At 35.4% G+C, this 24,573-nt stretch overlaps 4 protein-coding genes across 4 annotated transcripts; all 4 read right to left on the bottom strand.

Moving 5' to 3' along the window:
- Positions 1 to 3,281: 3,281 nt before the first annotated feature.
- LOC113765883 lies at positions 3,282 to 5,003 on the bottom strand. The gene has a single exon (XM_027310127.1). It carries the CDS (start codon positions 5,001 to 5,003, stop codon positions 3,282 to 3,284), a length of 1,722 nt encoding a protein of 573 aa, XP_027165928.1.
- A 3,447-nt stretch (positions 5,004 to 8,450) lies between these two features.
- On the bottom strand, positions 8,451 to 10,142 carry LOC113765882 (F-box/LRR-repeat protein At3g58900-like). The gene has a single exon (XM_027310126.1). The coding sequence runs from the start codon at positions 10,140 to 10,142 to the stop codon at positions 8,451 to 8,453; it is 1,692 nt and encodes a 563-aa protein (XP_027165927.1).
- Positions 10,143 to 14,059: 3,917 nt separating this feature from the next.
- Positions 14,060 to 15,608, bottom strand: LOC113765175 (cytochrome b561 and DOMON domain-containing protein At2g04850). Its single transcript, XM_027309262.1, has 2 exons — positions 14,355 to 15,608; positions 14,060 to 14,305 (listed from the first exon to the last, which is right to left on the bottom strand). Exon 1 carries the CDS (start codon positions 15,589 to 15,591, stop codon positions 14,377 to 14,379), a length of 1,215 nt encoding a protein of 404 aa, XP_027165063.1. The 5' UTR covers positions 15,592 to 15,608; the 3' UTR covers positions 14,060 to 14,305; positions 14,355 to 14,376.
- A 7,948-nt stretch (positions 15,609 to 23,556) lies between these two features.
- On the bottom strand, positions 23,557 to 24,459 carry LOC113765881 (NAC domain-containing protein 18-like). Its single transcript, XM_027310125.1, has one exon. It carries the CDS (start codon positions 24,457 to 24,459, stop codon positions 23,557 to 23,559), a length of 903 nt encoding a protein of 300 aa, XP_027165926.1.
- Between the last annotated feature and the right edge of the window lie 114 nt (positions 24,460 to 24,573).

Raw genomic sequence — 24,573 nt, 5'->3', positions numbered from 1 at the left:
AATGGAGATAAGTGTATTCTTATTGAAAATTTTGACATGTTTTAATGTAAAGGCTGATGTGGCTTAACAGAGGGAGTAAAATGCAACAAAAATAACGTTAAAAAGAAAAGTATAAATAATATCAAGCTTTAGGAGGGTTTGGTGTCTTTAACCCTATCTTCAAGAAAATATTGTAATATATCGTACTAGCATCAATTTAGCAGAGTTAAAGAGGAGGTGGTGAGATTGACTTTGTGTTTGATATCGTCAGTAGAACATTGATGCGTCAGAGTTTACCAAGATAAATTGTAAAACTTGTCTGGTAATTTCTCATTTGCCAGGATAAATTTGCTAACTTTGGTCATAAGAATTTGTAATCAAATTGACCCGCAACGTATCTTCTATCTCACTGTTTCATCTTCTATCTCACTTTTTATTATATTACTATTTTTCTTTTATAAAAATCATATTTTAATTATTTTTCATTTCCTTGAGATCCAAAAACTATTAATCGAAGAATACACAAAATTTAACAACTCAAAAAATCAAATTGCATAAAAAAGCGAATTTTTTTAATGAATTTTTTGCTTTATTTTTTAATTTTTTATTATACATTGTTTTTTCGAGACTGTTGTATTTATATATTACTCAATTAACAGTTATTGAATTTTAAAGAAATAAAAAAGGACTAAAATATAATATTTATGAAGAAGAAATAACAATATAATAAAAAGTGGAATAGAGAGTAGCGTGACAAAAGATCTGCTGCATGATTGACCCTACTTGAATTTTAGTTGAAGGGATCGTTCAAAACAAAATTGATGATTTCAGGGCGCTTATAAATGTTGAAGGGCCGAATGAGAAGACGGGCAAAATTGCAAAGACTATTGCATTATGCGACTGCACCTTAGGTAAATGGGTTAAAAAGTACAATAAAAGCCATTATTTATGAAACTTGATTAAATATTGATAGAAATGGTGCAGGTGAGATACGGAAGAGAGGAGGGTGGGGGCCTACGGATTTTTTTCTTTGATACAGAAAATAGTGTCTATATTAGCATATTTTCTTTGACACAGAAATTTCATGTCATAGAAACTCTCCTACGAATTTTTTCTTTTCTTTAACACTGCTGATTTTCTTAGGACGAGGATAATTTCATCTAAAGTTCTAATTGGTAGAAACAGGCGATCAAATATAGCTTCTGATTGACCTATGTGTATGCCTATAAAATTATGAGTCCACCATCAGCAGAACCATCACAATTGGCTTACAATTTTTTGGAGCTTCCTTCTACTTGTGGAATCCATTGACAACACACTTCTACCTTGTGCTAGAATTGGACAGTCAGAAACTTGATTATGCTGTGACAAATTCTGGGATGTGTTATGATTCATGCACTGATGGTTATAAAGTGGTAATAGGGAATAGAGCAATTGATACTCAGGATTCCCATGAATATGTCCTGCCTAATAAGGTCAAGTGAATGAGGTTTCATTGCAGCAAAACTGCAGAAACAAGGAAGGAATTGTCATATACTTTGGTTTGGGGGTTTTAGAGGGCTGCATTTGTATGGCTTGTCAGGACAACCAAGTTGAAGTGTACCTTAATTTGGTGTAGAAAAAAAAAAAAACCAAGAATTCTAGTAATCTGTTAACAAGAAACAACGACTTCATCAGTTGTATTTGAGAGTACATCAAACAAAAGTAATTTACGATGAAGGAAAGTGCTGCAAGGATTATTTGACAGGGTTTAAACAAACAAAAAATAAAAGTATTATTTGAGGCAAACATTACTAAAATATTCACTAGACAGTCACCCAAATCAGCAGCTTTTGAATCCAACTCAGAACAGAATTAAGATGGTGGCAACTAGTTAATATAATCCCTATTTGCCCAACTTCCATTACAGTATTGAGTTACACAGGATGAATCTGAAGCGAGTCAAGTGGTGAGTGAAAGTAAAGGAGGACCTTGGGAGGGAGCAGTGTATGGGGGAACAGAAATGGGAAGTGTCTTATCATTTTGAATTTCAAGTGTCCCTGTGGCAAAATCTATCAAGTTCTTCTCAGAAGAAAGAATTTACTGCTGCTTTTTAATCCTGGAATTCGCTATCTTACAAGCATCAAGCCACTAATTCTGTGAAGCCATCAGAGGATTTCTAGTTCAGAAAGTGTTCAAGGACTTGCCATTTCTGCATGTAATCTTCTCAAGATGTGTTCCAGTATTTCTAAAATTGGTAAAATAGGGGCAAATCACGAGAATAGATACCCAAAATTTGCCACTTTCAACTGCCATTAGTTTTTCCAAAACTCTATCAAGAATGTTTCCTGAACCAAAAGAGACGAGGTCTAATTATCAAGTGTTACTAACTCGTAAAAAAAAGAAAACATACTAATTTTTTTTAGTCCAAACCAGGATGGACTAAAATTCAAGTACGTAGGATGGAAATTCCACCTGAATCAGGTTCAGGAGGATTTTCTAGCCCTTAGAATGATTTGAGACAAGTACAAGATCAACCCACAGAAAAAGACAATTTGTACAAGGTTTGACAATCTGTAATCTGAACTGACGGAAGAGAAAAAGTGCTGCAACTTTGATTGTTTGCCCTCTACCTGGTTATGCTAATAAATATTCACACAGGATTTGGGCAAAGGCTTATAACTACAACTGCCCAAAACTTTAATACATCCGTTCTACTTATGATCTTCTAAAATCAGATAAGCTTTTCCAAGAATCAAGCAACAACAAATTTTTTGAACCATACTCATTTGTTCTTCAAGGTATGCTGCTACTGAAAGATTCTCATCAGGAGGTCCACTTGCGAAAAATCCAAAATATGCTTATTTTACAATCTGCAGATATTCGAATTTAACGTTATAACTGAGCCAGGTGATGATTGGAAGACATTCTGCATTTTTGGCCGATGGTCTGAAGAAAGGACCTGATTCACAATGACCCTCCTAGTCTGCGTTATAATATCTGCTGTTTAAGTTTTGATTTTAAAGTTTAGACTATACAAAAATTTCTTGTCAATCATCAATGAAGCATACCAAACAACTGATGCCGGTTAGTACCTCAGGATGTGTTTATAGAACAGAGAAAGCTAAGAAATGATGCATTACAGCAAGACTATCATTTCTTCCCTTATTTGTGGTGTCTCAATCAAGCAAAAGAAAATAAAAGCAGAAATAACAAAATCCAACATGTTCAATTCAATCACAATAATGACCATATAGTACATATGATGAGTCGACTAACCGAAACAGAACTACCTGAATGAATAATATTACCAAAAGAACCCGTTACACTATTTTGTTATTGCCAAGTTCCAATGATCGAGTTCTTTTGCGCTTCCTATTCATGCCAAATGGTTGCCATTCCAATTCAAAGACAAGATAATAACTGCGTTTTTCAGTTTCTATTACCTTCAGGAAAGTTTCCCAGTCTGAAAGTTGAGGCTGCTGAACTCTTTTGCCCTTTTGAAACATCTCAAGCTTTACATCCTTAAGATCCTTCTGCCAAAACTTTGGCTTCTGCCAACTGCTATGCTTCTGATTTTTTCTGAACATTAGCATCTGAAAGAGTACCTTCGCCCGGTTAGTGCAATTTACATTGAAGTGCAAATCATGGTAGCAATATTGAACCATGGTTTTAGGACGACAAGTCCAAAAGATACCATCCAGTATCGAATGTGCAACATTTAGAGAATCTGTCGCGTTGAAGCTGACAGACAATTCTTGAACTTGAGGCAGGGGATGTATGGCACTGTTCCTCGTCTCAGCCTCAATGAAGCCCTCAAAACTTGGGGGAAAGATGAGTTTGAGTGAAATTTCAGATCGATTGAGCTCTTTCAACAACTCCTTCAACTTGGAGAAAAAGGAAGTCTCCAAAATGTTCCTATCATGCCACGATAATTCAATGTCAGAAACCCAAGGACCAGAGGGAGCTGTAAAACAAAACAAGGGAATGAAGTTTCCTTTATACTCGAATCGAACGATGCTTGGTACATCAATGCAGGCCTCTTTGAATCCCCTGTCCACTGCGAATCCTAAATTTATGATTTTAATCGAGTGGCTTGAAATCTTGATGGTTTGCAAATGGTAGCAGTCCTGGATCGCCAACTCTTCAAGGTGTGGGAAATTTCCCGCAATGCCTAAGAAAAACTCATCCTTAATGCCAATATCATTCAAGGACAACCTCTTCAGATTATTACATGTATACATACGAATAGGAGGCAATGGCCGTAAATAGCTTCTTACAATACTATTCCAACAATAAAAGTCTTTAAGACCAGGTGCTTCAATTTCAACACAACCAATATTCCTCAAGACAATACGACATTCTTTAAGTTCTTGAAGCTTGCTCAACTTAACATTCGCAAGGCCTGCACAAAGTGAAATTTCTAAGACTTCGATCAACGGGCAGCTTGACATTATTTTTTCAAGCATCATTTCATCTAACCTAACATCTACAAGACACAATTTTCGGAGGCTATGACACCTTATCATCTTAATTACTTCGGGCTCTAACTCGGATTGGCCACTAAGACATAATTCCACGAGTGATGCCGCTTCAAAAATTGCCTTAGGCAAAATAGGGTAACAATAATAATAATCGTTTATACAAATGTTGAGACTTTTGACACCAGTTTCTGCAGCAATTTGGAGCCATGCATTGACGTGATCAGGGGCAAGAGAGGGAAACTTGAAAGCATTAATCTCTAGCTTCAAAGAATCAATGCCATACTCATTCTCATGGTACCTCTGCAAGGCGGTGTTGATGCAATTAATGAAATCAGTACGTCGTTTCTTGAGATCTTGCGTATTAGCATGACGCAACATAGGACTGACTTCGTCATAATCGAAGTGCAAATTGGGGCGGGTGCGCCATGAGCTCGACCATGCCTTAGATAATACACTTGTTCTTGCTGCTTCTTTGGGTTGGAGGAAAGAAACAATGTGATGCCTGATGGGTTCCGGCAGTTTGGATGTGCTATCATCTCCCACAACTCCAGTGTCCTCCATGGAGACAAAACCCTCGATGCTTGGATTTTGAAAGCTCAAAAGTTGATAATACCCACGCCTTTACAATCTTGAAATTTCTTCAATTTGGTGCCCTATTAATTTTTTTTTTTCGAGGAAGGGTTAATTTTTTTTTTTTGGGTGTGATTAAGTAGAGTTGTAAATGAGTTGAGTTAAGCCGAACTTTTGGGTCATTAAGTTATCAAGCCGCAGCTCGGTTCGTTAATATATGAGCCTAAAATTGTGTTTGTGCTCAACTTATCAAAGCTATCTCGAATTGGAATTCGAGTTCGATCTCGACTCGTATGACATAAACGAGCTAAACTTGAATGAGCTTGAGTTCAAATAAAATAAAATAAAATAAAATGTGTTTGAATATCTTATATAACTTTGCAATTTAAGAAATCCAACCAATTTAATTTCTATATTGAACGGGAAAACTTTCACCAAATATAAGAATATTACCAATATTTAAGCAAAACAAAATCCTAAACAATCAAGACAAAATAAATCTACATAATTACTAAGAAAAATTAACAATATTAGCTTGAATAAATGTACAAACGCGTTTAGATGAGTTTAAATGAGTTATTTGCAAGTCGAGCCATGTTCGACTTTTTTAGAAACAAGCCTCATTTAATGTTTGAGCTAGATTCGTTTAATTAAATAAACGAATCGAACTCGAGCCTATACAATTTGAGTTCAGCTAAGTTCATGACCTGCTCATTCATTTAAAAGCTCTATAGTTGATGCAGTTCATTGTAATTAATATCTAAATGATGTAATCTTAGATAACTGGTTGATTGGCAAGTTTGACCGGTAGGATTTAGTATCCTTTTACGTGTTTTTTCTAATATTCTTTGTAATTCTATAAATAGACGTTCTCTATATTACTTGTAAATGTACACTTGATACACACTATTAGTTATCCTTTGTCATTACGACTTAGGAGAGGTCTCATGTGCTAAGAATTTTTTTTTTTTGAAAATTAACTTCAAATAGGAAAGGTGATTAAACCCAAGCAATCATCAAGTACACTAACCAGTGTGTAAAATAACATCGACATTTCATTTCCATCAACTAGCAATGCCTCCAATGCTTTGCACTGATTATATTATCTCAAAATATATTACGATATTAAATATTACAAGTTTTTGTGAAATTCTAATTGTGATCTCGTATGTGTGTTTCTATATATATATCGTAATTCTTAGAATTTCAACTACTAAGTCAAGGCTTGCTCGGCTAATGGCCCTATGTTTATCATTTTCTTTAACCAATTATTTTCCAAAACTTATTTAAATTTGAAGTTATGAATGTAAATTTATCAATTTATTCAGGTTTTCAGTTTGTCATTTTTTATCAAAGTTATTTTATACTCTAATGTCAAAGCATGAAAAAAAAAAAGCAAAAGAATGTACAAACATTAAGGGATTAATCTGTAACACCAATTTATGGATAGTCATTAGTGTTAAGGAATTGAATTACTGATTTTTGTTATCCCTGACCACTTCTTTTTTTTTTTTTTGGGTAAATGTCATTTCAGACCTCTAAGTACCTTCCTAGCAGACTTCTTTACCAACGATCTCATAAGTTTCCTGAATAAATTCTTAATGTTTATGACCAAGGAAAGATCAGGCGAGAAAAAACCAGTTTCCAAGGAGCGCAATCAATATGAGTAATCCCTACTAAAACCCAGGAGGACTTCAGGAGGAGTCAAGTGTTAATCACTACGAAAACCCGGTTGAACTCAGTAACGTGAAACAGTATTGAGCTGCATAACGTAAAGCAAGAAAACTCAAACGGCAACCCTCTGTCAAGTGTCAGCAATGGATGATTTCTTTCAGATTGGAAATTGATCTTGATAACTTTGTCAATTTTCATTGTGAATGCAAAGCCACATTCAGGTGTGTGGGCTGGCTGTTTCTTCAGGTTGGCTTCCATTCTCAATTGTATTTTACCACGTAAATAATATATTAACAGTAGCACTTCGATTTCTCCACTGAAATTTCCTGTAGAATGTGTTCCAGTGACCTATTGAACCGAGCTATTTCCAGAGTCGCTCATCATTTGAAGATGTAGGGATAATTTCAAAAACCTCCCTTGACGTTTTTGACTATTTCATTAGCCTCCAGTTAGATTTTGAAAATTATACTGACTTCCTTTAAGGTTAATTATCTTGTAATATTAAGGGCCAATCAGAAATTAAAAGAGTGATATTAGGAGAAAAAAGATAATATAATTTCATCATTGCCCTTCATCTACTATATTATTTAGTTAATTTAATACCAACGCACTCATTAAAGAAACATACTCAGATTCGTTGTATATTAGCAGAGATCCAACCACATATAGCATCAAAAAAGGTATATCATTCCCTATTTCTTCACTTAATGCAAGATCTAAATTACTCTTTTCAATTGCATACCTATTATCAAACATGACCAACAACAAATAATCAAAAAATTTACAATCGGAACATTACAAAGAGTGAACTTTATCATCATAAATATCTTTGTCAGCATATTAAGATTATTTGCTGAGATTTTTATAGTATTAAAGTTCGCTCTTTGTAATGTTTTGATTGCAGACTTTTTTTTTGTGTTATTTGTTATCGATCATATTTGACAATAGATTTGTAATTGAAAGGAGTAATTTAGATCTTACATTAAGTGAAATATATAGAATGATACACTATTTTTCGATGCTATATGTGATTTAAACCCTGATGATAAATAGCAAATTCTAGTGTTTTGCTTTAATGTGTTGGCTGGCATTAGATTAACTAAATAATATAATAAAGGGGCAATGGTAGAATTATATTATTTTCTCTCTCCTAATATTACTTTTTAATTACTTATTGGACGTAAATGTTACAAGACAATAAATTTCAAGGGTGATTAGTGTAATTTTTAAAATCTAAACGGCGACCGTGAAATAGTCAGAAACCTCTTATCCCCTGGATGTAATACCCTCTCTAGTTGGGAACATCATAAATCTACTTTACTATGACCTCCTAATTTGCATTGTACATGGGCTGCCGTTCAGTTTCGAATTTGCCAAACAGGCAGAGTTTGAAGTACATAAAATTTCTGACAAATCAATCAATGAAGTATACGAAACAACTGATACGAGTTAGATTCTTAGGATCTGTGTTCATAGGATGGAGAACGTCAAGAAATAATGCATTAGAAACAGCCAGAATACCTTTACTTCCCTTTTTTGTGACGATCAGTCCAGGAAAAAGAATAGAACTACAAATAAAGTCCAGCATTTTCAATCCAACCACAATACTGATGATTAACATGGACAAAATGGCATAACATATAATCAGTTGACTAAATCATCATACTTCCAAGTTTTAAACAACAGAAATATCAGTGCCTAAGAGCTGAATCTCTAAGCTATTATGTTATTCAAGCCAAGTTCTCATAATCAAGTTCTTTTGCACTACCTAATCATGAAATATTCCCATTCCAACTCAAAGACAACATACAAACTGCGTCCTTCAGCTGTTATTACCTTCGAAAAAGCTTCCCAGTCTGAAAGTCGAGGCAGCTGAACTCTTTGCCCCTCCTTAAACATCCCTAGTTTCACATCCTTCAGATCCTCCTGCCAAAATTTAGTTTGCTGAAAATTGCCATACAGATGATTTCTTCTGAGCATAAGCATCTGAAAGAATACGTTCAGCAGGTCACTAGCATCTTTGTGTGAGTCCAGATCTTGGCAGCTATGTTGAACAATGGTTTTAGGACGACACGTCCAGAAGATACCGTCAAGTACTGAATATGCAACATCTAGACAATTTGCCTTGTCGAAGCTTATGGACAATGTTTGAACTTGAGGCAGGGGATATATGGCTTTGTTTCTTATCTGATCCTCAACAAAGCCCTCGACATTTTTGGGAAAGATGATTCTGAGTGAAATTTCAGATAGATTGAGCTTCATCAATAGTTCCTTCAGTTCGGAGAAACAAGAAGTCTCCAAAATGTTCCTGTTCTGCCATGACAATTCAATGTAAGACACCCAAGGACCAGAGGGAGGAGCAAAAGAAAGTAGGGGAATGAAATTTCCCCTGTACTCAAAGCGAACAATGCTTGGAACATCAATTTGGGCCTCTTTCAATCCTCCTTCCTTCCGAAACTCCAAATTTATGAGTTTAATAGACTGGCTCGAAATCCTCACAGTTTGCAAACCATAGCAGTATCGGATTTTCAACTCTTCAAGGTGCTGAAAATCTTCTGCAATGCCTGAGAAAAACTCATCAGTGATGCCAATGTTATCCAAGGACAACTTCCTTAGATTTTTACATCTGGACACCTGAAGACATGGCAATGGCTGTTCTTCCTCTTCACTAAGTAGATAGCTAGCTGGCATAGCTGGCACACAAGTCCCGTAAGAGAAGTCTTCAAGATTTGGTGCTTCAACTTCAACATTACCGATTTTCCATAAGACAATACTGCATTGCTTTAGTTTTTGAAGCTTGGTCACCTCAATATTCTCAATGCCTAAACATTGAATAATTTCCAAGAATTCAATTGAAGGGCAGCTCGACATTATTCTCTGCAGCATCACTTCGTCTAAGCCCACCTTGTTAAGACACAATTTTCTGAGATCATGGCACCTTATTATCTTAATCATTTTGTGCTTCATATAGATTTTTTCACTAAGATATAACTCCACGAGTGATGTTGCTTCAAAAATTGTCCGAGCCAACTTAGGATGATAAGAGTCACATTTTAAAGAAATCTCGAGGCCTTTCACACCGTTTTCTGCTGCAATCCCGAGCCATGTTTTAACATGATCAGGCTTCAGCGAGGGAAAATCTTCATTATAAACCATAAGCTTCAAAGAATCAATACCGTACTTATTCTCACGGTACCTCATCAAGGTGGTGTTGATGCAATTTATGAAACTATCACGTCTTCTTTCAAGAGCTTGCCTATCATCAGAACCCGATTCATCTTCATCATACTCGAAGTGCAAATTGGGGCGTGTGCGCCAAGTGGTCAGCCATCCCTTGGACAGCAAACTTAGTTTTGCTGATTCTTTGGGTTTCAGGAAAGAGAGAATGTGATGCCTAATTGGTTCTGGCAGTTCGAAACTGCCATCATCATGTCGTAGACGTCTAGTATGCGCCATGAGAAAAAACCTAAAGTTTAGGGACTGATGTGCGTCAAGCTACATGACTATACATATATATATATACCTAATACCTAATAGCCCTAATAGCATCTGCGTATTTCCCTAATAGCCCTAATAGCATCTTATTATTCAAGAAATACAGAAGTAAGACCCAATATATGTATAGCTTGTAGGTTGCTATCTCTATTAGGATTGGATCAAATAACATCTTACTATTTAAGCCCATCTCCATTAGGATTAGATCAAATATCATCTTACTATTTAAGAAATACGGAAGTAGCAACCCAATATATGTCTAACTTGTATTCCTATCTTCATTTAGCATCATACTAAGTTTTTTTTTTTTTTTGGGAAAATAATAGCAGAAGTTATGATTGTCCTCACCAATTTGACTAAAATTTTGCACAGAATTGCTGACGAATTACAAGATCAAAAGTCGGTAATCAAAATTTGCCAGGATTTTTCAATTGCTATTAGACTCCAAAAATCTCGAGAAAGTTTAGGATTTCTAGGTCCTTATAATGATATGGGACAAAATATATGATGAAATAGAAGAATTACAGCAATTGCATGGGATAGTTTGAGATGCCCCCTGAGATCTATTACAATCAGAACAAGCTAACCAAATATTTTTTGGACAAATTACACTTTACCCCCTGTGATTTAGTATTTTTGTACATAATCCCCCTATGGTTTCAAAAATTATACATAACTCCCTCACAGTTTGAATTAAAGTGTCAAAATGACGGAATTTATAATCCATAACAGAGTCACCTAAATGTCAAAAATACCTCTTATGTAAAGTTGAAAATTATTTATTAACCACAGGAAATTATGTGTATATTTTGAAAATCATAAGGGGATTATATGATAAAACATTAAATCATAAGGGGGTTATATGGTAAAACATAAAATCATACGGGGTTAATGCATCATGTATATTATGTTTATATATTTTGATCACTTCAGCCATTTTAATTTTTAAACAACGGTAATTTCGATATTTTTAACAGTTTTGTTACGAATAATCATTTCCGTCAGTTTGCACTTTAATCTAAATCATGAGGGAGTTACGTATAGCTTTTGAAACCATAGCAAGGTTATGTACAAAAAATACTAAACTATAGGGGGGTAAAATGTAATTTTCCCATTTTTTTTTGTTAAAGAGTTGACGTGGGAAAGTTAAAAAAAAAAAAAAAAAAAAAAGGTGCTATTGCTCATTCAATTCTTCATCTTCACAACCATCCATCTCAACCTCATGTCCACGTTCACGTCCACGGCCTAATTCCCAATTTTAACCCGCACTGTCCAACTGTATCTTTTTTTTCCTTAATGATAATATTTTTATAACCTGATATATTCTATTATTTCTATAATCTGATCTATTTATTTTATAAGGAAGGAGAGTCAAAAGAAGTTGTATAAGGACTAGTAGATATATAGTCCCCCTAGATTAAAAGTAAGATTCAAACTCCCAATATATAGCCCAAGTCCCTTTTGGTGGCCATTGAGCAAGCTCAATGGTTCACTGGTCCAACTGTATTTGATCGGTGTAATTTGAAATCAGAAAAAGGTAATTTAGTTTGATTTTAAAAGTAGCGGTTGGTAAGTAGACAAAATAACGTGTAGTACTGTCCTTTTAGATTTCAAGTTTGTTTATTTTTGATAATGATAAAAAATAAGCACTTTGATATTCCCCACTCAGTCTAGATAAAGAATATTTTGCAGCCTGTTTTTTAGTTTAATCATAAGAGGGATTAGAAGACATTCTTGCAAATCATCAAAGAAGTTTATAAAACAAGTGAAGCAGTTATTTCCAATTTGCCTCTCTGCTTAATACCGCGCCAAGTCTTTCAAGAAACGGTTGACAGTTTTTAAAAAGAGAAACAGAGCTCAACAGAAGAAATTGATGAGCGATCAAGATTCTGATTTCTCCCCAGAATTCTCCCATCACCAAGAAATCACTGCAATCGAAGCCATAGTTCTCAATCTCCTAGCCATGCTCCACCTCAACTGCACCACTACCCTCAACCCCGGCAACCACCATTCCACCACCACGGCAGCCCAATTTTCTGCTCCTCCTCCATGGACCCCCGCAACAAATGCCGCTCAACCAAGAGACAATCCCCTTCATCTTTGTCCTCCCTCCAAGAACCCTCTTCAAAACGGGCCACTCTTTTGCCTCCATCTTCCGCCACCACTACTTTTCCCGGTGACCACCGCATTCTTGGCTTCAGTAAACTCCCACTTCCGGCCAATGCATTTTCATCATCGTCGCCCCCTGCTCTTCTCCGGACTATTTCTGATCCAATCAACTCTCCAGGAGCAAGCAGCCTCTCTGATCAAGCTCCAAAATCATTGGGCAATTTCCTGAATAACCAGTTGCCGGAGAGTTATGCGGTCAATTCTGTGCTACTTCGCCATCTCAGTCTGTCTCTACCGTTCAGTATCTGATCCCACTCCAGCTTCTTACCCGGTGGTGACAACCACCACCGCACCACGGCCTCCAGCGGCAAGGAAAGCCATGCAGTCACCAGCTTCTTACCATGGTGGAATGAAGTCATAAAGGAAGGTGAAGAAGACAGTGGCTCCGAAGATATTGATACTCTTCCAAAGGTATCAAAAACGATCATATTTCCTTTGAATTCCCCCCCCCCCCTTCTTTCTTGAAACTTTTGTAGTACTTTGATTTAACTTTTACTTGTGAATTTGTATTTCGGGCTTGTTTCTAGTCATTGCTGATAGATTTGTGAAACGAAGGGTTTATAAATTTTTTTTTCAATATCTCTGGACTTTCCTTGTCTTTCTTGATTTCATTGTAACATGATGTTTTGGTACTTACTTGGATTTATCGGCCTTTTTTGGTGTTATTTTCTCTGTTGTGGTTCTTTCTGGAAAAGTCTTTGCTTAGGAGTTAATTCAAATTTAGTTCACCACTTGAGCAGTTTAAGTGCCCCTTCTGAATCTTTAACTTGATCACACAGGATGAGTCTGAAGTGAGTGAAGCGATAACTGAAAGTGAAGAAAGACCTTTCGAGGAAGCAGTGTGGGTGGAGAGAAATGGGGAGTGTCTGATTCTGCATTTCAATTGTCCCTGTGGCAGAGGCTATCAAGTTCTTCTTAGCGGAAGCAATTGCCATTACAAATTGACTTCTTTCTGAGCTGGTGATTTATAACTTTCTGAGCATGACTACTACACCGTTTCTATATCAAGCCTGGTGAATCTCAGTCCACAATGTCTAAATCAAGATTTACTTTTTCTGAATGTAATCTTTCCACGCAACTGTACATAAAAGAGAGCAAAAAATTCTTTTGTCAAGAGGGAGACAAGATGAGGGTTCTGGACGGTATAGTACATTCTATGCAGAGTTGAGTAAAATTTCTTCCATTGATCAGCTGAACTGATGGTTTAGGGCTATTGCTTAAGATGATGAACCAAAACACTGGTTCAATTGTATTTTACCAACAGGGAAATGAACAAACCTTTGGCTTTCCCCAACTCTGCTCTGCACTAGATTATCTTTTATTGATCCTGCAGATCAGGCTCTGACATTCATATTTTCTCAATTTGAAAATCTCTCAATTAGGGAAAGTTACAGAAAGTTAGGTACTTTGGAAATCACTAAATATAGCTCCTGAACATACTGAGAAGTATATACCGAAGCCTGACAAATTGTTGGAGTAGTTTTGCTTACCAAAACATTTAATCTCCTCAACAAATCTCAGTTCAATTTGGACAAGTTAGGCAGGGAATCCTGGCTTTTGCCTTAAACCTCATCCTATCAACATGCATTTTATTTGACTTTCATACCTGAGAGAGAGCTTTGGCTAGAGATAATGACAGAGATTTCACAAATAATATCATGTCCTACATAAGCTCCTGCTAGAATGCTACTAATACAGAGAGAGACACGGAAAGATAAAGTAATACTTTGTTTTGGTATTTTACCATCAAAAAACCAATTTTCTCATATTGCACAACAAATCTACAAAACTTTTGCAACTTTTTGATTTCAAGGAAAAAAAGAAAGAAAGAAGACTTACAAATATAAGATCAACAAATGTTATAGTCTTTGTTGACCACAACGTTGACTGGTACCATGTGCATGGAGACTTGTACAATTTCGAAGAGTATTAACTTCTAATGCACATGGTACAATCTCTCAAAGCCACGACATGGATAAGACGATGGTCCATATAAAAAATGTCCTCCCAAAAGTAGTGATTCGATTTAACCTCGGCTTGAACCACTTGCTTTGTCAGAACATCCGCTGATGAATCCTTCTCTTCTCAACTTTTCTTCTTTGGCCTTTCTACAAAAAATGACCCAAGAATTCACTTCCAACGCTATACAAACGCCAATCAACGTAGAGAGGCCTAAACAATAGGCCAACTTAGCATAAGATCGACCTAAACCCATGACATCAAATCCTTGAAAAACATTAACCACCCCTATAACCACACAAGCATATCCTACAAAATGGTGATAAGATTTCCAATACTTCCTAAACTTATTTGTAGTTTTAGGCCTAAACAACAGAGCAAGAGTCTGAAGCCATCCCAAGCAAAATATCGCGAACCCAAGTTTTCGATGCAGCCCAAAAACTCTCCCTGGAGACAGTTCCCCAAGCCTAATACCAATGGCAAATCCAACAGTTCCTATGAAAATTGCAAAAAGTTGTATCCCTGCATGAGCATAAAACCATGCAGGCCCCAGTGCTTGAATGTGTCGAAAATATCGTGCTGTGATGGCACCAATCGGTAGCAGAAGTCCCCAGGAGATGGCATTTATGACCCCATGAATGATTTTAAGTGTGTAAATGTTGTTGTTGTTTCCTTTGGCTGCAATGCCGGATAAAACATCAATGGTGGCTGTGGATGAAAGGTCATTAGCAGTCGTCGGATGGATGGTTGGAGAGTAACCTTGGACGTACAATCCTCGGTTCCAAACATGATGTATTTTGGTTTTATTTGGTACAAGTTTTAATGTTGCATATATTTGAATGGTTGCACCATTATGTACCGTGGCCATGCGGCCACCGTATAGGGTGGCAGAAGAAGAGAGGAGATGAACATCCAAAGGCCGCGAAAGGAGTGGATCTTTTTGTAGTTTCACAGTGGGGTCTATAATGTAGGGTAGAAGGACCAACTGGCCGGAGTTTGGGTCCGGAAAGGCGATAAGGGCACGTGTTCCGGTCATCTCGGCCGAAGTAGGGTTCATACCCCATCCTACCCAACCTGAAGGGGATATAAAAGTTCCAAAAAAGACAAGATCAAGAGTGGCATTGTGTGCATGAAACGTCCAAGCTATAGAGGCATCTTGGCTAGGTAATGCCATACATTTCTCGAAGGTTTTGGTGTTAGTAACTGTTGTGCAATGAGAAGAAAACACCAAATGTAGTGGGAGGGAAGAAAATATTAGGAATCCTAGGAGGAAATGATTCATGGCTTTGGAGAAATGGATTTACAACATATGAGAAGAAAAGTTGGAAGGAAGAAAGGTTTGTTGGCCATATATGTTGTGTGTGGATAATGATGTTTCTTCAGATTATAGCAAACATTGATGTGTTATGGAAAGTGGTCAGTTGAATGAATTATGAGGGAACCACCCAACTTTGTGCTTAGATTAGAAGTAAGGTAAGCATAGGTAGTTGGCACAATGTAGGGGACCTTGTGGTTTCTCAAATGTGCATTTTAAATTCTAAAGTGAGAAAAAGAAATTCTTTTCCAAAGGCAAATGATAGTGGGCTAGTAAAAAGGTGGAGCGTATATCTTAAGTTTTCCTCCTGTGTCACTTTCTTTTTTCTCATACCATTTGATGGCTGATTTCTCTTCATTTGTCTTTTTCCAATCTTTATTATCCTTTAGAATCTTTTGAGGTTGTTGGTTTCTTGATGTTTATGATTCTCTGAAATTGAAATGAAAATTGCATATGGGTTTCAGTTACTATCACCTAAAAAGTGAGAACTGGAGTTTAATTCACGAGATAGAATGAACCTGCTGCATAACTTTAATTTTTTTTATTTTACATAAATTTAATATCGGATTCAAGAAACATTCTTTGGAATTCTTGTTTATCTTTTGGCAGCATTTTGTTTCACCCAACAAGTGCAATTCTCGTTTGTTTTTCGTTTTGATGACCAGATTCTTAGAAACATGATCTATAAGTTGAAATAAAGAAACATTTAGAAGAAAATTTACACAACCATTTTGAATAATTGATAAAATTTCATTTTTTTCCCCTGCTCTTTATTCCTTCACAATATTTCGCAATCTCAAGTTAATTTTTTTTATTTTTATTTAAGCAGACAAGGGATGAGATTTAAGAAATGGAAAGGAGAAGTTGTAATTGAATCAAGACCTCCACAAGCTTTGATTTTCAGTATTGATTCATAGTATACAGCTGTTCTGTATACGTGCTTTCTGTATCCAGCTTGGAAACAGAAAAGTACTGAAGTTCATTTTGCGTTTTACAAGCTCCTAAACTATGAAATCGTTGCCAAACCATTATCTACATAAACTTAGATGCAGCCTCCTCTTTTTCACATCAACTTTGGAGTTTAATGATAAAACGAAGCTAGCTAACAAGTGGAAAATATTACTCATTTTGCTGCCTTAGGTACCGTCTTTGCTACTTCCTTATATTCCATATGCTGTTTGACACAAAAAAAAAATGCATTTCTTTTCTTTTTCTTTTTTGGGATTGCACAAAATGCATGCATGCTTCGTCTGTTATTCAGGTCGCATTTCTATTGTTTATCCAAGAAAAAAGGCCCCTTTTTCATATGCCTTTTGCAAAATAGTTGGAGAATGAACTCGTGCTTTTTCTAGAGAACGTTAAAAGGCATGACAATTATGAGTCGAAAACCACGCCTTCCATTTGAAATTCAAAATTTTTTTTTCTTTCAGTAGAAAAGCATGGTTTTCTTATTCTTTTTACTAGAAAATTTCCCCCTTTCGTCATAAATTAACAAGCAGCTGGAATAATATTGCCTCAACAAACTAGGCCTTGCATGTCCTTGCTTTCATTGTAATGGCGATAAGTATATTCCTAAACTTATTAGATTTTGATGTTATCTCATGAATATGGTTTATTTACATAATCTAAAATGTGGCAGGTTTGGCTGAACTCTTTGTGGCTTTTTTCTTGAATACTAGAACAGAAAACCTCTAAATTATACTCCAATGTTACTTTCACTGGGAAAAAAGAAAAAGAAAAAGAAAAAAAGAGGGTAAAAAAGGAAAAAAAAGAAAAAGAAAAAGAAAACTACTTGTTTGTCTATGCATCACTAAATCCTCTCGTCAACATTTCTAAGCGGTACTAGGAGTTTTTGAGAGGAAAGATTTCAATTTGCCACCTATATTAAAAACCACGTATTTGCCTAGATATTGAAGACGTGAAGCCAATTACCCACGCCTTCCATTTCAACAAGAAAAGTTCATAATTGAATTCAATTATGGCCGTGCGTGATGAAGTAGTAACAAATAAACTTCGGGTGTTTCTTATTAATAAAGATTTTCCTTTTCTAGCAGCCGTAACCCTTCCTGATAATGGTTAATGTAAATTAGTAATTATGACATAGCATCTATGGGTTAACTCTCTAACCGTCCCATTTTAACTTTTCCTTTGTAAGTTTTTTTTTTTTTTTTTTGCCTTCGTAAGGTTTGAAGTCCCCTCTAACCAAAGAAATTTTTATACAATTAATTCCATTTTTTTTTCTTACTATGCATCACATGAAGGTAGGTTAACAATTATATAGGGCACATTGTCGTTTGTCGTCGATTTTACAAAACCTTATTGTGAAAATTGGTTGTGAATAAAATTTGATGAAATATTTCTACAATAACATGTATATACACTAATTGATCTAGATACATACCATATGTGCATAATTTAGAATTCAAATTCAAAATTTATTAATGTATCATGGATCTAAATTGGAAATCTATTCGTGTAAACTAACATATATTTGTTTTTTATTTTTTTTTCTTTCACACCTTTTACCTCGTACTTGATCTTTGATTTTCTCCTAAAAACTAGATGATCACATTTGGTGGTATATTTTTGGAAATATAAGATTAACTAGAGGAAGTAAATAAATACAAGGGATGGTGGATAAGATTATATAAGGAAAGTATATAAATACAAAAGATAATAATAATTGTTAGTATGCATATATATATGGTAGGTTAGATGAATATTAAATGTGTTAATGAGTGCCCTAAGAGTATCCATTAAAACTATGTGTAATTTAGTCGCTAATCGGAAGAAATCAAACGTCTTTGTTTGTTTAAATTTCTCAAAATAATTCTTGACTTTGTAGGGATTTTAGAGGTTGGTTGAAATAAGGATTGAACCTTTCCTTTTCTTATTTTCCTTATGAAGTTTTGGAGTCTCACATGAACATTAAAAAAAAAAAAAAGAGAGAGAGAAATAATTGAGCCCTTATGAAGTTATGATTCTTAGATTTGACGGTCAAGTTTTGCTCATAACTAACGCAAGCATGAACTTAATGAACAGAAAATAATATATCTAACAATGTAATTGCAAAAGTTATCATCGATCGTCTTCCCTTAAAAGGAAAAAGAAAAAAAAAAAAAAAGGCGTTAAATTGACTCTAACAGTTCCTCATGATTTTATTCATCTTCTTATTCAGTCCTTCAACATTAAGGTGCCTGATTTTATTCATCTTCTTATTCAGTCCTTCAACATTAAGGTGCCCTTAAGTCTCTGGGATTATCAATTTTGATTTGAATGACCCCTTAAATGGAAATTCAAGTAGGATAACTTAGATTTCTAATTTGCCTACGAAAGATTTGACTTAATGTTAGTTTGGTCCCTCCAAGATTAAAGATATGGTATGACCTTTTGAAAAAAAAAATTAAAGAAATGGCAATACATTTCCCCACTAATTGTTCTAGGGTTTTTCTAATGAATACCCATAGGGTACTCGTCATCGCACTTAATAATCCCTTTAATCTGCCATGTATATACACATCCTAATAATTATTACTCTTTCTTACATTTACATACTTTCCCTATTTAATATTACCTACCCTCCCTGTATTTATTTACTTTCTCTAATTAATCTTACATTAAAAAAATATGACACTTGAAATATATCTTTAACTGCTTACTGATTTGCAAAAGAAAAAAAAAGTAAAAAATTAGTCCTTTTTAATTTAGATATTTGCAAGATATAACACATGGTTGATTCCGAAATTTCTAAATTTTTGCTGTGAACAATTTATTTTCTTCTGTCTTGTTTGTACCATTAGTCCATAACGAATAACATTTTACCAACAAAATAAATAAAAATAAAAGTCAACCAATATTAGGCAAATCGGTGAGCAAATTCGAAGATTAGTAGGATAACAGCAGCTTAGGCAACCCTTAAAATTTTCCAGCCCTTCTAACGGCTAAAGCTTGATATTATTTGTACTTTTCTTTTTAACGTTATTTTTGTTGCATTTTACTCCCTCTGTTAAGCCACATCAGCCCTTACATTAAAACATGTCAAAATTTTCAATAAGTATACACTTATCTCCATTTTTCTCTATTCTTTTTTCTCCTTGCCCAAGCTTTTCATGTCACCCATGTCATGCGATGCTTTTTTTTTTTTTTTGGGAAAAATCAAGAACTAGGTTTCCAAAATATTTCACTTCTATTAAAAAATATTACACCAACTAAAATTTGAAAACTTTTCTATTGTTAAAACTGTTCCTTCTCAAATTATGAACATTAATAAATGGAGATAAAATGCAAATGTTGTAAGATATCTCTCATGTTGTAAAATTTTAAATAAATTTTTTGTTGAAATTACATTTTTTGTAATTGTTTTATGATTTTTTTTCACATGAAATAATTTTATTTTAAATTCTACAATAGATTTCAAGGGCATGTGGAATTCTTAAGTGATTGGATCTTTTTTTTTTTTAAATACTATGTCTAGTAGTAATAATAATAAAGTCAAATTGGTTATGCAAGGCGCGACGATGTTAAGGAATTTGAGTGTGAGCAAATTCCAAATCTAGTAGGATAACCACTATTAGGCAACTTCTAAACTTTTACGCCCCTCCCTACTCCTCTATATATACATTGCGCCATGCCTCCAATTTCATAACTTCCGATTCCGAGAAACATTAAGAAAGCAATAGGATGGCCAGTTTCGGGTTAGGAATTCGGTTCTGTCCTACGGACGAAGAGTTGATCACGTACTACCTCAAGGATATGGTAAAGAATCAGCTATTGCGTTTGGAATGGAAAAGGGTCATGATCGAAAGAAATATCTACTGTGAGAAAGGGACGCCATGGGATCTGTTCTGCAACAATGATCCTTGGCAGACAGTAGTGGATCCTTTGGGCAAAGTCTTTCGTGATCAGAAAGTACTTTACGTGTTTACGAGGCTATCCAGCGTTGGTGAGAAGAAGGGAGACAAGAATAAGAACAGGACAGCTGGTTGTGGGCAATGACATGGCAATACAGCAGCAGAACCTATCAAGAAGGCGGGCACTGGGGAACTAATTGGCAAGAAGGGGACGTTTACGTTTAAGTCAAAAGAGGAGACTCAGGGCCAATGGACTATGTACGAGTACTATATTGATGGTGATTGTTTGGAAGGTCTAAACAACGAATTAGATACTTCTTTAGTACTTTGTCGGATAAAGAGAGATGACTCCAAAAGCTCTAAAGGAGGAAAACTAGTATCAAGATCAAGATATGGCATTGTCGAATCCAATGATTAGGGGTTGACTAAATCAGCAAAGAGAAAATCGGACATTGATCAATTTGGAAGCACTAACAATTTGAGAACTAACCCTACTGATTCTCCTGACGTCCTGGAATTGATGATATCAGACTCCAGTGCAAACGATTGCTCTGATTGGAGTACTAGTATGGTATTAAGTACCAGTACTCCACCTGCAGCATCAAACATGAACAACGAGGAGCCAGATATTGCCGGCAGCAGTGGAGCTGTTGTTGATGCTGCCCTTGGAGATATTGTGTATGACCCTTCTAATTTCAATGTTTTACCAGTTGAAGACGATCCTAATGGTTGGATCACCATGGAGGAGCTGGATCCCAATTGGATACCAAGTGTTGGGTTTTCTTGGGGATCTGGTACCAGATGCCTAATTGGATCCTAATTGGATCACCATGGAGGACGTGGAGGAGTGGCGGTTGTCACCACCGGATAAGAAGCTGAAACGGGATCAGAGTTTGAGGGGTGAAGAGGCTGAGAATGCCATGTACCCACAGAATTGGCTGCAGAACTCTCGGGCAACAGATGATTCAAGAAATTAGTGTTTTCCAAATCATTCATGTTTCTAGTATCCAAACTTATGTTTCAACTCCTTAGATTATTATTGTTCTTGCCCTTAATCCCAACTCTTATGGTATACTAAGCAATACAGGTTTTACTATAAATATGGAAGAATAAAGTCTTTTACATATTCTCACCTAATGCATTTGTGAGTGAAAATTATGTAACTTTCGTTTCAGATATTTTGTATAATTTTTTAATTAATGTATTTTGGTTAGATTTTTTTCTTAACCATTTTCATTCTCTAACAATCCCGTATGGATTGTTATTTTCTAGAGTTTTTGTAGAAAAATATATTATGTATAACGATTTGATGTATGTAAGATAAAAAGGTAATTGGGAATATATTAATGGAATAGTAAAAATTTGTTTTTAGAAAACTCCAATGCAAATATGTCCTTAGATCACGAAGTTAACAAAAACAATTTTCTTTGAAAGTCTAAGTTAGTTCAAAATAAAAAGTCTCCCTGTTATAAATATTCCTTTAATATCTATTTAAGTTTTGGGCCATCACAAGACATTGTTCAATTTCGATGGACATAGCACCCTATACAACAATTTCCTTCCAATTCAAGATTTTGTTCCTCAAAAAACAAATTAAAAAAGCTAAATTTGTGCTGAAAAAATTTATGTCACTATACTGTACTACCTACAAACCGCATTTACTTGTTTGCTTGAAGTGAAATAATTGCAAGAAAGATCACAACAAAACATAAATTGGCACCTAATGGATCTCAGCTAAAGAGAATCTTTCAACTTTTCCAATTCCAAAACAATTTCCTTCCAATTCAAGATTTTATTCCTAAAAAAAATTAGAAACTTTTTTCTTGTAAAACTTTATATCAACATTACATGGAAAACCACATTTACTGTTTTTTTTAGGTGCCACATTTACCATTTGCTTGAAGTAAAACAATTTCGGAAACATCACAATGGATCATCCGTTAGTGCCTAATAGACCTTAACTAAAGAGAATATTTTTAACTTTTCCATGATGCAAACCTTTCCGAATTTCTTTGGGAGAAAAAGAAGAAAATAGAAAAATGGAATAGGGACAATTTCCACTTAGTTGGGGTTTGTAATAGGATTATAACATTGAGGTTTAAAGTGGCGTTTTGGTGAAAGACATAACCTAATGAAACCACTATTCAATTAGTCTCAATCTGAATAACATTCCAACTCCAATTCCAAGTAGCATTGGCCTTACTTGATTACAATTCCAAATTTAGTAGTATTTCCAAAGCAATCTCCTTTTCTTAACAAATTGACATAAAGGTAATTTGATTTCGAATCTAACTATAATTCCAAATTTACTCTAAAATAAACAAATCCCTCAATAATATTGGAATGGCATTATAATTTGCAACCATAGAACAATTACAATTAATCTTAGGCAACGATATTATTGAAAAGTGAAAACTAAGTCACCAAATCACCAAATCATATTGATGCTTTTAATGTAGTACAGATATAGATAAAATATAGTATAGATAAGAGAAAATTGAAACAAAAACAAGAAAACCAAAATCAGAGTTTATTTTATTGAGTTCAGAGGGCATCCCAAATCCCACTAGGGCCAATCTCATCTTTTGCCTTATTGTCTTGTTTAAGGTCTAGCCTTCCAAATTAGTTGGACCAAGATCCGCATTAATTAAACACCCTTGATAATAACAATTTGGTGGATAACAATTAGGTAAATTATTAGAATTCAATTGAATCTTGAATATCTCAGAGTTTCGTACATCACTAGTTACAAAAGTTAAAGGCAATGTCTGAAGACAAGGCCAATGCTTTTCCGGGAAAGGAAAAAAAAAAAGAAGAAGAAGAATGCCAAAGTAATAATCTCTATAGATTTGCATTGACCAAAAATTAAAAAATAAAAATAAAAATTTAGGAACGTCAACCCTTCATACGATGATACTCTCGTCTATCCCGAACAAACAAACATAAGGGTAAAAAAATCTCTGCTGAATTTATTCTATGAAGGTTGGACAACCTCACTGTGTATACGGCTGTATAGCTTAGTCCAAAAACCTACCATGCTGATGATGGTGGCTTTATATGGACAATGAAAACTAACAAGTTATCACGACAAATTTCCAGGTTGAAATTGAAACAAATCATCCATAGTTGATGAAGAATCCCCGTTTGAGTTTACTTGCTTTACATTCTTCAGATCAAACGGGTTTGAGTAGTTGTTAACACTTGTACTTGACTCCTCCTGGACTAATTTCAAGCCAGAAGACTCGATCCCATCTCCACGATACTGGATATAACCTCTTCTGAAATTCTCAGTCTCCTCAGGTTGTTTGCCTTCCCCAGAAACTGATTTTCTCTTGCCTAATGTTGCCTTAGGAACTGAATTTCCCATCACTGGTTCGACTATTACCTCGTCATCTTCATTAAATTGCACCATGGCAAACCTGGAATTCTTCCAAGATAGAAGTCTTCCTCCCTTGGAGCTTTTCGAGTCATCCCTCTTTATCTTACAAAGTACATAATTGTTTTCTAAATTTATCCCTTGCAAACTTGCACCAGCAAGCTCATACTCGTGCATCGTCCAATGGCCGACAGTCTCCTCCTTGGATCGATAGGTGAACGTCCTCTTGTTGCCAATCAGCTGATAACCCCATCCCCAGTTCTTCATGATAGGCTCTGGCGCTGAATTGTTATGCCAATTGCCACAACCCGCGATTCTCTTCTTATTCTTGTCGCTGGACTTTCCAACATTCAACAGCTTTGTGAAAACATAAAGTACCTTCTGATGAACAAACACCTTACCAAAAGCATCCACCACTGGTGTCTGCCATGGAGCATCCTCGCCAAACAGAATCCAAGGCGTTGCTGTCTCGTTCTCCCCATAGATATCTCTTTCTATCGTGAATTTGTCTGATGGTAATGGCTGTTCCGTTACCTTGTTTTTTAGATAGTGCGTGATCAACTCTTCATCTGTGGGGCAGAAACGTACTCCAAAAGGCAAATTGTCCATGTTGGATTTCGTTGCTATTCCTTCTCTGAAAGAACGCTCAATTCCCAAATTCTGTTTGCTTGGCGCCAATGAGTAACTGATTGGCTTTTCGTGATGGTGAGGAAATTCTGATGT

This window comes from Coffea eugenioides, chromosome 3, assembly GCF_003713205.1.
Source record: "Coffea eugenioides isolate CCC68of chromosome 3, Ceug_1.0, whole genome shotgun sequence".
Classification (NCBI taxonomy): domain Eukaryota; kingdom Viridiplantae; phylum Streptophyta; class Magnoliopsida; order Gentianales; family Rubiaceae; genus Coffea; species Coffea eugenioides.
Note: the sequence above shows the minus strand (reverse complement) of the source record. Positions and strands in the feature narration are given on the sequence as shown.